The 15,477-nt window shown below is 36.2% G+C and overlaps 1 protein-coding gene across 10 annotated transcripts in view; it reads left to right on the plus strand.

Moving 5' to 3' along the window:
• The window catches only part of BLTP1 (bridge-like lipid transfer protein family member 1), a 207,764-nt gene that overhangs the window by 154,333 nt on the left and 37,954 nt on the right, over nucleotides 1-15,477 (plus strand). For 8 of the 10 annotated variants that reach the window (XR_012378024.1, XM_073892215.1, XM_073892217.1 and 5 more), the window contains 7 exons: nucleotides 308-476; nucleotides 1,998-2,209; nucleotides 4,428-4,626; nucleotides 10,849-10,908; nucleotides 13,126-13,352; nucleotides 14,090-14,290; nucleotides 14,486-14,616. Coding sequence is in view for 9 of the 10 variants with exons in the window: in XM_073892215.1 (XP_073748316.1) it covers nucleotides 308-476; nucleotides 1,998-2,209; nucleotides 4,428-4,626; nucleotides 10,849-10,908; nucleotides 13,126-13,352; nucleotides 14,090-14,290; nucleotides 14,486-14,616 (1,199 nt within the window). In the remaining variant the exon portion in view is untranslated. The remainder of the gene's footprint in view (nucleotides 1-307; nucleotides 477-1,997; nucleotides 2,210-4,427; nucleotides 4,627-10,848; nucleotides 10,909-13,125; nucleotides 13,353-14,089; nucleotides 14,291-14,485; nucleotides 14,617-15,477) is intronic. The other 2 variants (XM_073892222.1, XM_073892224.1) reach the window with 1 other exon arrangement.

Raw genomic sequence — 15,477 nt, forward strand, 5'->3', positions numbered from 1 at the left:
AAAAACTAATGATGTAATGTATGGTGATTAACATAACATAATAAAAAAAATATGGACCTCATCCTAGCTTTTCTACAACTTTATGTATGACTTCATATTTACTTCTTATTTACCCGTTAATGTTATGTATTAATTTCAGGTGTTTATGGTACAGAATATAAGGAATATATCATTGACAAATAAAATTGAGAAAAATATATGATAGTTCTTTTGATGAATAATACCATTAATGGTGTTAAAACTTTTAGGTTTTTTGTCAAAACATTTTCCATTACTTGGTTTTATTGAGCGTTTAATTTTATTTTAGGTTTATGAAGAAGCTGGTTCTGATTTTCATCAAGTTGCCTATTTTAAAACCAGAATTGGATTAAGAAATGCCCTCCGAGAAGAAATCAGTGGTTCTTCAGATAGAGAAGCTGTGCTTATTACCTTGAATAGACCAATTGTTTATGCACAGCCTGTGGCCTTTGATAGAGGTAAGATAAAGTCCGTTAACACTATCTTGTTCGATTTAGAAATGTTTTGGCAATGTTGGATAAAAACCATCTGTAGTTTACTATTGTAAATGCTTGACAGCTAAATAGTCTCCTAAAGCTGAAATGTGAGCATCCAAAACAAGTGTTTTGCTTATTCCTTTCAGTTTTTAAAGTTACTTCTTTTTAAAGTCATTTGCTTTTCTACATGGATATATAGGATGTCTGATTCAGAATTTTAATTTTAATACTAAGTTTTTTGGTTTCAGAAACTAATACACTCATTTGTTTTGGCACTGTCTTTATTCATTCATTCTGTAAACATTTACTGTCTGGAAGTGGAATACAAATACAGAAAACAGGATTCCCTGCCCTCAAGGACCTCTCAGTCCAGTGGAAGAAAGCCAAGTATACTAAAGAGAGGAGTTAGAGATACCTGTTCTCATATCTGAGGGAGCTTCTAAGTTTGCCTGTGCTTTTTAGAGGAGAAAGTAATTCTTCAGATTTGACTTGGAGTTAGGAGTTCACCAGGGAGACAAGGAGATGAAGCTAGTCTTATTTACCTTTGTATCTGAAGGTCTAGAATAGTGCTTAGCTTATAGTAAGAACTAAATAAATATTTACCAAATGAGAGGGAATATGAATGAATATATATATTAACACAGAGATCTAAAACATGTAGGAGCTTTCATAAATAATAGGAAATAAGACTGAACAGATAGATAGGGTCTAATTAATGTATATTGGGCATATACATTAGAATTGTAGAAGTAATGAAGAACCATTTTTGAAGCCATTTAAGATTTAAATTGGTGGTAGGCATTGGCTGGTAATAAGTTTGTTAGAAAACTATTCTTTTGGCAGTGTTATAGATAATGTTTTATTTTGCTAAATTCCGTGCACTTTTTTTCATTTCACATCTAACTAACCTCTCATCAGCTTTCAACAACTCCTTAAAATACTTTTTACTCTTTGTGTCCGTGACACTTTTCCTTCTGCTTCCCTAGCCCCTTCATTTTATCTCCTCTTTAGGCTCCTCCTCTGTACACTGCATTAAATGAGGGTTTTCCATAAGGTTCCATTCTTGTTACAGACTCAGATGTCTTGGCCTCTCTTTGTAGGTCCTATCTTCTTAGTATATACTCCTACTGTTATGTACCTCTCCTTCAAGAATTTTTAACAGTAGTAACAGTAAGCTCTACAAGGTCAGGGACCATGTTCTGTTTTCATTTCATTCTTATTGCATCCTAGTGCATAGCATCTAATAGGCATTTCACAAATAATTTGTTAAATGAACAAATGGACCTGGAATATTTTCTTCTTTCTGCCGTTATGCAGTTGCCTGCTTTCATTTGTCAAATTGACTGTATCCTCTTAGATCCTTTCTAATTCTAATGCTATAATTTTCTCATGGGAGTAATTTTTATTAACCAGCTAGATTTTGAAGCTACTGAGTTTTACTTGCCTTCTAGCTTTACAGCTTTGATTTTAATTTTCTTTCCACCCTGCCTTAATTATAAAAAGCTGTGCTATTTTGGCTGAATTATAAGGCTGCCTATGACAACTGGAATGAACAACGAATGGCTTTACATAAAGATATTCATATGGCTACAAAGGAAGTAGTAGATATGCTACCAGGTATCCAGCAAACATCAGCCCAGGCCTTTGGGACTCTCTTCCTCCAGCTCACTGTGAATGATCTGGGAATATGTCTGCCCATCACAAATACTGCACAGGTACAAAAAATCATAGTCCAAGATTAAGAGTATAATATTCTACTAACCATTTCTTTGTATATGGAGTATAATAATTTTTTCATATTAACAGTTTATAACTTGAGTTTAGTAAATAGCAAGTAAGACTGGGTTCCTTCAGCCATTATTCATCCACAGTGTATTACATATGAATCTCATGAGACTTTGCTCTGAAGCACTCTGCCACAGAATTGTGATGAGATTGATACCCATCTGATAAATCTTAATTTTTACCTTGAAAAATAAGCAGCTTAGTTTTCAGATTTTTTTTTAAGATTTTATTTATTTATTTGACAGAGAGATAGAGAGCACAAGTAGGTAGAGTGGCAGGCAGAGGGAGAGGGAGAAGCAAGCTCTCCCACTGAGTAGGGAGCCTGATGTGGGGCTCGATCCCAGGACCCCAGGATCATGACCTGAGCCGAAGGCAGCTGCCCAACTGACTGAGCCACCCAGGCACCCCCAGAATATTTTTATTGTTTTGTTTTTTAGCAAAAAAGTCTTTGGCATACACTTGTTAATAAAGTAGAAGCAAAAAAACATTTAAGAATACTGTTTAAGAGGGGTGCCTGGATGGCTCAGTCGGTTAAGCGACTGCCTTTGGCTCAGGTCATGATCCTGGGGTCCTGGAATTGAGGCCCGCATCGGGCTCCTTGCTCTGCGGGGAGCCTGCTTCTCCCTCTCCTCCCCACTGTGCTCTCTCTCACTATCTCTGTCTCTCTCTCTCAAATAAATAAATCTAAAAAGAAAAAAATTAAAAATAAAGAATACTGTTTAATAATGTTCAATAGTCTCATCTAAAATAGGGTAGGGGATTTCAAAATGCCTTTAAGCTGCAATATTTAATGGTAATGAAACTTCCAAGTTATGTATGCCAGATGAAGCAAGAATTTTCATAATTTATGGACACGCATATGAGACAAAAAAGGGCTATAAACCCCTATCAGGCCTAAGAGGTTACAATTATATCAAATACAGAGGTCTGTTTTACTGTTAAAATTTACCTTAACCTGTAACCAGTTGTTGAATGAATTTAACTTTTAGTATTTGTTTAGCAAGACATTGTGAAGAAAAACTCTGGATCGATCATTGGCAACATGTAGTATATTTATGCCTCAGGAGTTGAAAAATGGTGATTTTTTAATGGCATTATGGACAGAGCACAGGAAAGCCATATACACCAAAGGTGGCTAAAACAGAAGCTTGAGATAGAAAACTAGATGATTAGGGGCACCTCGGTGGCTCAGTTAAGTGTTGGACTGTTGATTTCAGGTCAGGTCATGATCTCGGGGTAGTGAGATCAAACCCCACATGGAGACTCATGTGGAGCCCTGCTGGGGCTCAGTGCCAAATGGAGCCTGCTTAAGATTCTCTCCCTCTCCCCCTCACCTGCTTGTGCTCTCTCTCTCTCTCTCTCTAAAAACAAAACAAAACAAAAAGCCCCCCAAAACGAGATAATTAACTTTTGTGAGCTTTTTTAAGATTTATTTATTTATTTGAGAGAGAGCACATGCATGTGAGTGGGGGAGGGGCAGAGGGAGAGGAAGAGAATCTCAAGCAGACTCCCCACTGAGCTCAGAGCCCCACCTGGGGCTTGATCCCACGACCCTGAGATCATGACCTGCACCGGAATCAAGAGTCAGACGCTTAACCGACTCAACCATGCAGGCACCCCTACCTTTTGCGAGTTTAAAAAAAAAAGATGAGGACAATTATATGGTTTCACTCATATGTTGAACATAAGGAATAGCGTGGAGGACCACAGGGTAAGGGAGGGAAAACTGAATGGGAAGAAATCAGAGAGGGAGACAAACCATGAGATACTCTGGACTCCGGGAAACAAACTGAGTGTTATAGAAGGGAGAAGGGTGGAGGGATGGGGTAACCAGATGATGGGTATTAAGGAGGGCACGTGTTGTGATGAGCACTGGGTGTTATATGCAACTAATGAGTCATTAAACACTACATCAAAAGCAAATGATGTACTATATGTTGGCTAATTGAACAATAATAAAAAAGATGCACATGGCAAATGTATTCACTTCAACAATTTAATTTTTAAAAGTAGACATCTTTCTAAGCTGCTTTTTAATGAAGATTTCTAGTCTTGACTTTTTCTAAACTTTTTTTCCTATGAATCCTGTGAGAATTTCCAAATTTAAAACATTCTATCTTTTGTCTTATTTTTTAATATATTTTGCAGTCTAATCACACTGGAGACCTTGACATTGGTTCTGCTTTAGTATTGACCATTGAAAGTACTCTCATCACTGCTTGTTCTTCAGAATCTCTGGTTAGTAAAGGGCATTTCAAAAACTTTTGTATTCGTTTTGCTGATGGCTTTGAGACGTCGTGGGATGACTGGAAACCAGAAATTCGTGGCGATCTAGTGATGAATGCCTGTGAGTGTCTTTTATTTTCTGCATGAGGTTTAGAATTTTTTTAATAAAAAAAAACAAAAACAGTGTCTTCATTTGTAAAACCATAGGATGCTTAGCTATAGGAATGTTATTGGACTTTCTGAAATCAGGGCTATTTTTAGTTAAAGGGAGGTCATATTTGTGAAACACTACAGCTTTCTGTAGTTTTGGTAAGTGAATCAACTAGGCATTCTTCTTGACAGTCTAACATTTGAAGATTCGTTTACTACCTGATTTTTTCCTATAATTGATTAATGAATGACCAGATAAAGCATCTTTGCTCTGTGGGGATCTTCAAAGGAAGTGATAAATGTGCAGGATCCAGTTCATCATATAACATAGAACAACAGGTTGTAGATAACCAGGAACAGGAACTCTAGCCATAAAATAATATTGATATGAATAAATTCATGTGTCTAAATTTGTAAGCTACAGTGTGTAACTTGTGTGAATTCCTCTGATTCCATAATACTCAAGGCTAGGTGTAACTAAAGCTGTGTTTATATACAGTTTCGAAGGTATATGGGTTTATTTTTATTTTAATATATTTGAAGGTATATGGGTTTATTTTTATTTAATATAATAATATATTTTAAAATATTATAGCAGAGTTAATAAATCATCATTGATCTTCTAATAAAGAAAAACTACATTTGAGGAATTAAAGGTTGCTAACTAAAATTCCTCAGCCAATCTCTAAACCAAAATTAATACTTAACTTTACAAAAGGTGGTTTGCTGTTGTTTATGCAGTGTTTTCCCTTCTCCACTGGAAGAAAATCTTCTTTCCAGTTCTAGGTCTTCTTTAAAGAACAAGAAAACTTTTCATTATTTTTATATCAAAAATTGAAGTTTTGGCATTCCATTTTGATTAAAACTTAGATAAAATTATAGGTGAAATTCTGTTTTTGACTGCTTCTTACTTAGATAATTCATAGGTGAAATGCTGGAACTTCTGTGAAATACTTGAGGTTACTAAGAAGACTTGATATCAAAGTACTTATGCTTAATATCCACTATCCACAAGAACAAAAATAGCCTTCATCAGAAATCTTTACAAATAAGCTTTTATACAGTTGTTATATATATTTTTAAAAGTCACTATAACTCTTTTGTCTGTTTTTTTCTTAAAATAAATTTAAATTACTGATTTGTAATAAGATGACCTTTGCCTTTTTTATAATCATTAAAATGGATAAATATATTTGGAAGCAGAGAGAATTTATACCATTTCCTTAATAGTTTATTATAAAGGGAAAATGCCTGAGAAATATGCCTCTGAATCAAAATCAAAAACGTATTAAAAATATATAAACAATAACTCTACCTCAATGTATATTATACCAACTAAGTAGAATACTAATATGCTGATAATTGTAATAATCATGGTTTATTTTAGGTTTTGTAGGATACTAAATGACTTGTTTTTATAACATGCTTTTTGTTTGGTGTCTTGGGAAGGAAGCAGAAGAGTTGAGTGGTTGTTTTATTAATATAAGTATTCTAAATTATAACAGTGGCAAATTAGTTTTTATTAGTAATAATAAATAGAATATAAATGACATTAAATATTTTTGACAAAAAGGTCTGAATTAGGGTAGAGAAACAAAAACAGTAGAGTTATGCTGTAGGATTTTTTTTTTTTAACAGATCATTTTAAAATCAGGCCCTAGAAAAAAGATGGCTCAGTGGAATTGCCTCTATAGGGTGATAATGTTTTCTAGGAAATGAAGTAAAAATTAGAAAGGACAATCTGTAGATAGAATTCAAAGGACCATATAAGTAGATAGAAAAGATCAGAATCTTCACTAACATTTATTTATAAAAATTATATAAACCAGGGGCATCTGGGTGGCTCAGTCATTAAGCGTCTGCCTTCGGCTCAGGTCATGATCCCAGCTCCTGGGATCGAGCCCCGCATCGGGGTCCCTGCTCAGCGGGAAGCCTGCTTCTCCCTCTACCACTCCCCCTGCTTGTGTTGTTCCCTCTCTTGCTGTCTGTAAAATAAAAAAAAATAAATCTTTAAAAAAAATTTATATAAACCATTAAAAGTTTGAAACTGTAGCATGGCGGGGGCGGGGGGGGCGGTGTAGAAGAAGTTTGAAAGACTCCAAGCTCTATGTTAACACCTGGGTAACATTAGGTCGAAAGAGCAGGAAAATTGCTATCCTGAATTCAGACTAATGGTTGATCCAACTCGGCATTCTGTTTCTGACTCAGAGACCATGGGCACAACAGGGAAGAGGCTAGTTGATTGCCTTCTCCTCATTTTGAGGATTTGGATCTACTCCTAAAAATCTTAATATTCCTTTTCAATTCATCATGGCTCTGTAATATATGAATTTATATAATTTTTTTAAACTTAATTTTTAAAAATTCTCTGACACTCCTTGGAATTGGAAGTCCTGAAAGTTTTCTATCCCTCTTTTATTTACTACTTTTCATTTGTCTCCATTATGTTACTCAAATTTCAGAGGGTTTTCTTTTCATTCTAGCATTCTTAGATTTGAAAGAGTTATCCAAGTTCCTTTTGTTCTGATTTGTAACCCCAAGACTGTAAAGGTGAATTGGGCAATCTTTTATGCTGAGACAAGATCTAGTTTTCTAATATTCTGTAATTTATATACGAAGCACAGGTACCATATGGTTCAAAAATATAATTTAGATTTTAAAGTTATTGGCATTATCTTTTAAAAACCCACATAATATTATTGCTTAATAGACTCTTTCTCCCAAAATAAGTTATAGTATTTCTGCAGCTCAGATTTGAGTAACATTTGAATATCCACTTAGGATACAGAATGAATTGCAAAAGGACATTTCATTTAAGATTTATGTACTGCCAGGTTTAGATCGAAATTTGGTTTCTATGAAGGATTACTGAGAGTCTTAACCCTGTCCTTAGACTTTACTTTTTTGAAAAGTTGTTTCAAAGGTGGTATGTCCCTTTACTGTTTAAAATTGTTGATTTAGTTCACCTCTTTTTTTTTGAAGTTGAAGTTATCAGATTAAAGCTAAGTGATAGTAAATATTTCAGAGTTAAAGTTAGATATGTTCTGAGGATAAGCCCATGACCTTAAGAGAGTAATTGTATGAGACTGACATCATGGTAGTCAGTCATTTTTTTTTCTCATAAAATGATCCATGAGGGGCGCCTGGGTGGCTCAGTCGTTAAGCATCTGCCTTTGGCTCAGGTCATGGTCCCAGGGTACTGGGATCAAGCCCCACATTGGGCTCCCTGCTCAGCGGGGAGCCTGCTTCTCCCTCTCCTACTTCCCCTGCTCGTGCTCATTCTCTCGCTGTTTCTCTCTTTGTCAAGTAAATAAATGAAATCTTTAAAAAAAAAAAGATCCATGAAAAGACAAGGCTGATAAATCCTGTCTGTGACCTAAATGTGGAAGTTCTTATTAACAGAAAATTATTTTTTAAATCATTTGCATTCTCAAAGCGCCATTTACATGATGGCACAAATTGTCATACCATCTAGAAACTAGAGCTTCAGCGTTGGCCGGGTATTGTCACATGCAGAATGTAAAGATAAAGCTGCAGTTAAATTCTTAAAAGCATAAAATAAAAAATGTTGAGATATGGAATATTACGAGTCATCTAAGGTAGATGTTTCATTCTGCAGACTAGAAATTGAAGCCTAAAGAGGCTAGTGATTCTGTTTATATTTAGATAATAGTCTTTGGGTGAAACATTACATTATTTAATCACAAGCATAATTTTTTTTAATTTTATCTTATTAGGTTATGTTAGTCACTATACATTACATCATTAGTTTTTGATGTAGTGATCCATGATTCATTGTTTGTATATAACACCCAGTGCTCCATGCAATACATGCCCTCCTTAATACCCATCACTGGGCTAACCCATCCCCCCACCCCCCACCCCTCTAAAACCCTCAGTTTGTTTCTCAGAGTCCATAGTCTCTCAGTTCATCTCCCCCTCCAATTCCCCCCTTCATTTTTCCCTTCCTACTATCTTCTCTTTTTTTTTTAATATATAATGTATTATTTGTTTCAGAGGTATAGGTCTGTGATTCATCAGTCTTACACAATTCACAGCGCTCACCATAGCACATACCCTCCCCGATGTCCATCACCCAGGCCCCCATTCCTCCCACCCCCCCACCACTCCAGCAACCCTCAGTTTGTTTCCTGAGATTAAGAGTCTCTTATGGTTTGTCTCCCTCTCTGGTTTCATCTTGTTTCATTTTTTCCTCTCTTCCCCTATGATCCTCTGTCTTGGTTCTCGAATTCCTCATATCGGTGAGATCATATGATCATATTATACTTGTCTTTCTCTGATTGACTTATTTCACTTAGCACAGTACCCTCTAATTCCATCCATGTCATTGCAAATGGCAAGATTTCGGGGTTTTTTGATGGCTGCATAATATTCCATTGTGTGTGTGTGTCTATATACATATATACATGTATACATATATACACGCACACCCCACGTCTTCTTTATCCATTCATCTGTTGATGGACATCTAGGCTCTTTCCATAGCTTGGCTATTGTGAACATTGCTGCTATAACCCCCCAACAGTGTAGGAGGGGTCCCCTTTCTCCGCATCCCCGCCAACATCTCTCATTTCCTGACTTGTTAATTTTAGCCATTCTGACTGGTCTGAGGTGGTATCTCATTGAGGTTTTGATTTGGATTTCCCTGATGCCGAGTGATGTTGAGCACTTTTTCATGTGTCTGTTGGCCATTTGGATGTCTTCTTTGGAAAAAAGTCTGTTCATGTCTTCTGCCCATTTCTTGATTGGATCATTTGTTCTTTGGGTGTTGAGTTTAAGAAGTTCTTTATAGATTTTGGATACTAGCCCTTTATCTGTTATGTCATTTGCAAATATCTTCTCCCATTCTGTCGGTTGTCTTTTGGTTTGGTTGACTGTTTCTTTTGCTGTGCAAAAGCTTTTTATCTTGATTAAGTCCCAATAGTTCATTTTTGCCCTTGCTTCCCTCGCCTTTGGCAATGTGTGAAAGAAGAAGTGGCTGTGTCTGAGGTTGAAGAGGTTGCTGCCTGTGTTCTCCTCAAGGATTTTGATGAATTCCTGTCTCATATTTAGGTCTTTTATCCATCTTGAGTCTATTTTTGTGTTAGGAGGAAGAAAATGGTCCAGTTTCATTCTTCTGCATGTGGCTGTCCAATTTTCCCAACACCATTTATTGAACAGACTGTCTTTTTTCCATTGGACATTCTTTCCTGCTTTGTCAAAGATTAGTTGACCATAGAATTGAGGGTCCATTTCTGGGCTCTCTATTCTGTTCCCTTGATCTATGTGTCTGTTTTTGTGCCAGTACGATACTGTCTTGATGATTACAGCTTTGTAATAGAACTTGAGGTCCAGAATTGTGATGCCACCAGCGTTGCTTTTGTTTTTCAACATTCTTCTGGCTATTCGGGGTCTTTTCTGGTTCCATAGAAATTTTAGGATTATTTGTTCCATTTCTTTGAAAAAAGTGTATGGTATTTTGATAGGGATTGCATTAAATATATAGATTGCTCTAGGTAGCATAGACATTTTCACAATCTTTGTTCTTCCAATCCATAAGCATAGAACATTTTTCCATTTCTTAGTGTCTTCTTCAATTTCTTTTATGAGTATTCTATAGTTTTCTGAGTACAGATTCTTTGCCTCTTTGGTTAGATTTATTCCTAGGTATCTTATGGTTTGGGGTGCAATCATAAATGGGATCGACTCCTTAATTTCTCTTTCTTCTGTCTTGTTGTTGGTGTATAGAAATGCAACTGATTTCTGTGCATTGATTTTATATCCTGCCACTTTACTGAATTCCTGTATGAGTTCTAGCAGTTTTGGGGTGGAGTCTTAGGTTTTCCACATAAAGTATCGTATCATCTGCAAAGAGTGAGAGTTTGACCTCTTCTTTGCCAATTCAGATGCCTTTGATTTCTTTTTGTTGTCTGATTGCTGTGGCTAGAACTTCTAATACTATGTTGAATAGCAGTGATGATAGTGGACATCCCTGCCATGTTCCTGACCTTAGGAGAAAAGTTCTCAGTTTTTCCCCATTGAGAATGATATTCGCTGTGGGTTTTTCATAGATGGCTTTTATGATATTAAGGTATGTACCCTCTATCCCTACACTCTGAAGTGTTTTAATCAAGAAAGGATGCTCACAACCATAATTTTATTGAAAACTATTTTTGGGGTGATTTTTATGCAGGTGTAGTTCCAGATGGCACCTATGAAGTATGTTCTAGGACTACAGGACAAGCAGCTGCTGGTAAGTTCATGACTGGTATTACCTTTTTTACATATATAAGTTAGAATTCTGCCTTTTTATACATATATATGTAAATACACATATATACACAGACATATATAGCCTTTATATTAACATTAAGAGTGTCTTTTAACTAAACTCATCCAGTGTTCCCTGATTTTAAAACTATTTTTAATATTAACATATTTTTATTTATTTAACAATTATTTATTAGACACTTGCTGATATATTGCAAAAAGTTTTGGGAAAGACAAATACGAATAAGATATACTTTCTACTCTATAAATTTAAATTCTAATGTAGTTGAGGCTCTGCAGCATGACTAAGCTATAATAAGTGGTAAGTTCAAAAAAATATGAAATTCTAATTGCTTCTGAAATCTACTGAGGGGAAAGAAAAATTCCAAATTTGGAAGGATACTAGGACTAGAGAAATCTTTTTTTTTTTAAGATTGTATTTATTCGTGAGAGAGAGAGAGACATGAGAGTCAGAGAAAGAAAGATGCAGAGGCAGAGGGAGAAGCAGGCTCCCCACAGACTGGGGAGCCCGAAGGCAAGCTTGATCCCAGTACCCTGGGATCAGGACTTGAGCCGAAGGCAGACACTTAACTGACTAGCCACCCATGCGGCCCAGAGAAAGCTTCTTTTAATATTTAACAAGCATTTGAATAGGGACTTAACAGATAAAATTGTTTCTGAAGCAGAAACTGGAAGGGTATGGGTCAGAAAATTCAGGCAGACAGAATATTAGTTATGCTATGAAAAGGGTGTCTAGTTAGAGTTGTCCAGACTGGGTGGAACAGAGTTATGTAAAAAATAATATGGGAAAAATGTTAAATCTCAAATTAAGGAGTCTGGACTTAATTTGGTTGACAGTGGGAGAGCCACTGAATTTTTGTGAGCAAGAAAGACACTTCCAAGGATTAGAAAGGAAAAAAATCTTAGAAAACTGTTTAGGAGATAACTCTGGAAGTTATAACCTATCTAATGTAAATTTTTAGTGATTTTGATTTTACTTGGTATAAAGTAAGGGTAAGCTAAAGGAAGATATTTATTTAAGGGCTCTTAAAATGTCAGTGCGAGTAGAAGCTGATTAAAGTTAGTAGATTTCCTTTTTCTCCTTACTATTTCCTGTTGTCCTCCCCAAGCCTAGCCTTGGTTCTCATCCTAAGTAAATTGTGTCAGAAAGTAGCAAGGCCAACAGTCCCACTGACAGAGAACTGAAGAAGAGTTTAAGAAATTTCCAGGAGTGGGGCACATGGGTGGCTCAGTCATTAAGCATCTGCCTTCGGTTCAGGTCATGGTCCCAGGGTCCTAGGATCCAGCCTCACATCGGGCTCCCTGCTCAACGGGAAGCCTGCTTCTCCCTCTTCCACTCCCCCTGCTTGTGTTCCTTCTCTCACTGTCTCTCTCTCTGTCAAATAAATAAATAAAAATCTTTAAAAAAAAAAAAAAAGAAATTTCCAGGAGTAATGTTAGAAGGAAAGGGTGATGACTGAGGTAAACACATACATATGTGGAGAAAGGCCACATAAAAGTCTGTCAGGACTCTGGTTTATAAGTGACGACAAGGCACACAAACTAGCTTAACCAGAAGGGGGGAGTTTATTAAAAGGAATGTACAGATCACAGTTAAACTTAGGAATGGCTATCTCAGTGAAGATAAGGAACTAGATCAATTTAGGGGCCCTCAGGAACTCCTGGATCCAAGATTTCAACTGCCACCAGGGCTCTTTGCTCCTCTCTGGCTGCTTCATTTTCTTCATACTGCTAATCTCCTCATTACACACGGCAGGAGACATGGCTGCCATCAGCTCATGAGCCTCATTTCCCCACCCTCAATTATTAGAGAGGGACCATTGTTTTCTGAACTCCAGGGAAGGGTTTCAGTTTCCCAACTTTGACTCTCACCTGGCCTACTTATCTAATTCTGACTAATGAGTGAGGGTCATGGCAATTCCCACTACAGCCATGGGAGGGTAGATCAGTTCGGGAGCAGGGAGAAGAGAGAATCCATAGTTCACAGGAGAAAGAAGGGTCCTGCACAGAGGGAACAAGAGATGCACACTCTGCAAAGGGAAATCAATCCCAGACCTAGCTGTGAGAGACATTAGTTGTTACACAAGGCCATCATCCACTTTATTCCTTAAATATTAGTTTGAGTTAAATTTCTGAACTCAAGACTTACCAAAAATGCCACTTCTCTTTATTTAAACAGAAAGTAGTAGTGCTGGAACATGGACACTCAATGTTTTATGGAAAATGTGTGGGATCGATGTCCACATGGATCCTAACATTGGCAAAAGACTTAATGCTCTGGGCAATACCCTTACGACCCTGACAGGAGAGGAGGACATAGATGATATTGCTGATCTAAATTCAGTGAACATAGCTGATCTGTCAGATGAGGATGAAGTTGATACTATGTCTCCCACTATCCATACTGTAAGTAAACTCACTGTTAGACTTTTCTGGACTGGCCTTTACCCTGAGACAAGGAAAAGATTGACTTAATGTTATTTATTATATTGTAGTTGATAATTGTAGAGGAAGGGAGAGAGTGGTGGTTCCCTGGGTCTATATTTTATAATGTTGTTTTTTATTTTCATAATATTGTCTTTTCATTGACAGTTTTCATAATAACTGTCAACAAACTTGTGCCTTAACCTGCAAGTAATGTACTAACATTAAAAGCAAAGTGCAAGCAAACCTGTAGATACATACAGTACATTAGTGGTTGCTGAGGGCTGGGAGAGTCAGGGATGGGGAATGGAGAAAGACTGCTGTTAGTTATGATGTTTCATTTGGGGTGGTGAAAATGTTCTAAACAGATTGTGGTGACAGTTGTACAACTTTGTGAATATACTCAAAACCACTGAATTTTACATTTTAAATGGGTGAATTTTATGACATGTGGATTATATCTCAATAAAGGTGCTAAAAAATGAATCTGAAAAGCAAAGTGCATGCACACAAAATAAAGTATACATTTAAAAAGATGTATTTCCCTCCATACTGTATATAGTATAAATTATTTGGTAGTTAAAAGGCAAATTACTCTCTACTTTTGTTCTGGTATTGGTTTAAAAAAAATTTAAGTATCTTTTAACTATTGTTTCATGAAATAGTCTTGTTTTTAGAAAGAAATTTTTAAAAAATTAATGTTACTGTTTATCATTTAGAGTTCAGATGGAAGTTCAGTAAGTGGAGATGGCCACAAGCTCACCTTTGGTCAGCGACTTGTAAATCACCTGCTAGGCCTGACGCCCCCAAATCAGCGCTATTCTGTTCCTGCAGAGTATCTGTGTGACCCAGAGATGTGGGGCTCCCCTCAATCTAGCCAGTCCCATTTGAAAGCATGCAGAGCTCACTCATGGGGAAACGTAGGTAGCAACTACATAGATTCCTTGTGAAAATAAAGGGATTTGAATCACTGGAGAATTCCAATCATCTTACTTGATATAGATGGCTTTGATTCTTGCATGCTTCCTTTGATTTAAGGTGTTATTTTTGTGATAGTATAGATTTGCCTATGTGACCTGAGGATGGTATTGACAGACATGCTTTTGATTTTTCAGGAAGCTGTAGATTATCGAAGACAAGGAGCATCTTGTAGCCAGCCAGGAGAACTTAGAGGAAGAAAAATTATGAAGCGTATAGTGGATATCAGAGAACTGAATGAACAGGCCAAAGTAATAGATGATCTTAAGTATGTGTAATGATTTTTAATATAATACAATATTTTTAAATAATAAAATCATAGAATTTTAAATATGGAGAAAACTGGATTTGGGCTAGTACAACCCCTTTAATTTATAAATGAGATCACCAAGGTCCAGTAGAGTTTGATAACTTGCCTGAGATCATACATTCATTAGTGATTAAGTTAGGCTTGAAGTCCTGGTGCAGCACTCATTGCAACTCCCCATTTCTGGGCAGTTTATGACAGACTTTGTATCACATATACATATCTTTACATATATATATACACCTACATGTAACTTCACATGTGTATGTTAACATATGTGTTAGTCTTTTGCTAACATTGGTATTTCTGGAATATACTTTTTTTTTTTATGTTCAGTTAGCCAACCTATAATACATCATTAGTTTTTAATGTAGTGTTCAATGATTCAGTACATCTTTTCTAATCTTCATACACCACCTGTGTTAGAGGTTTTGCATTCAGGGACTCTAGACAAATATGTGCATTTTGTACAATGATAGGTATTACCTAAAAACTGGTCTGTAAATTAATGACAATACAGTGACTCACATTTTCCTGTTGACTTACATTACAGTTTGAGTTTTGCTCTCAGGGGTTAAAAATGACTTGAAGCAAAATATACTTCCTCCCTTTAAATTGTACCTGAGGCTTAAATTTATGTAGAATTTTACATACAGACATTATTCTGCAGAGTGGGTCCATAGCTTTCATGAAGTTGTCATAGAGATTCTTAATGCAGAGGTGAGAAAGCCATTTCCTAAAATATCAGAGAGTTTTTTTACAGTTTAGTAAGTGATCTTAAGTATGTGTAATGATTTTTAATATAATATTTTTTAATAATAG

The sequence above is a fragment of the Callorhinus ursinus genome, unplaced genomic scaffold (genome assembly GCF_003265705.2).
Source record: "Callorhinus ursinus isolate GAN/ISIS: 27379988/994484 unplaced genomic scaffold, GSC_fseal_2.0 scaffold4, whole genome shotgun sequence".
In the NCBI taxonomy this organism is placed as follows: Eukaryota; Metazoa; Chordata; class Mammalia; order Carnivora; family Otariidae; genus Callorhinus; species Callorhinus ursinus.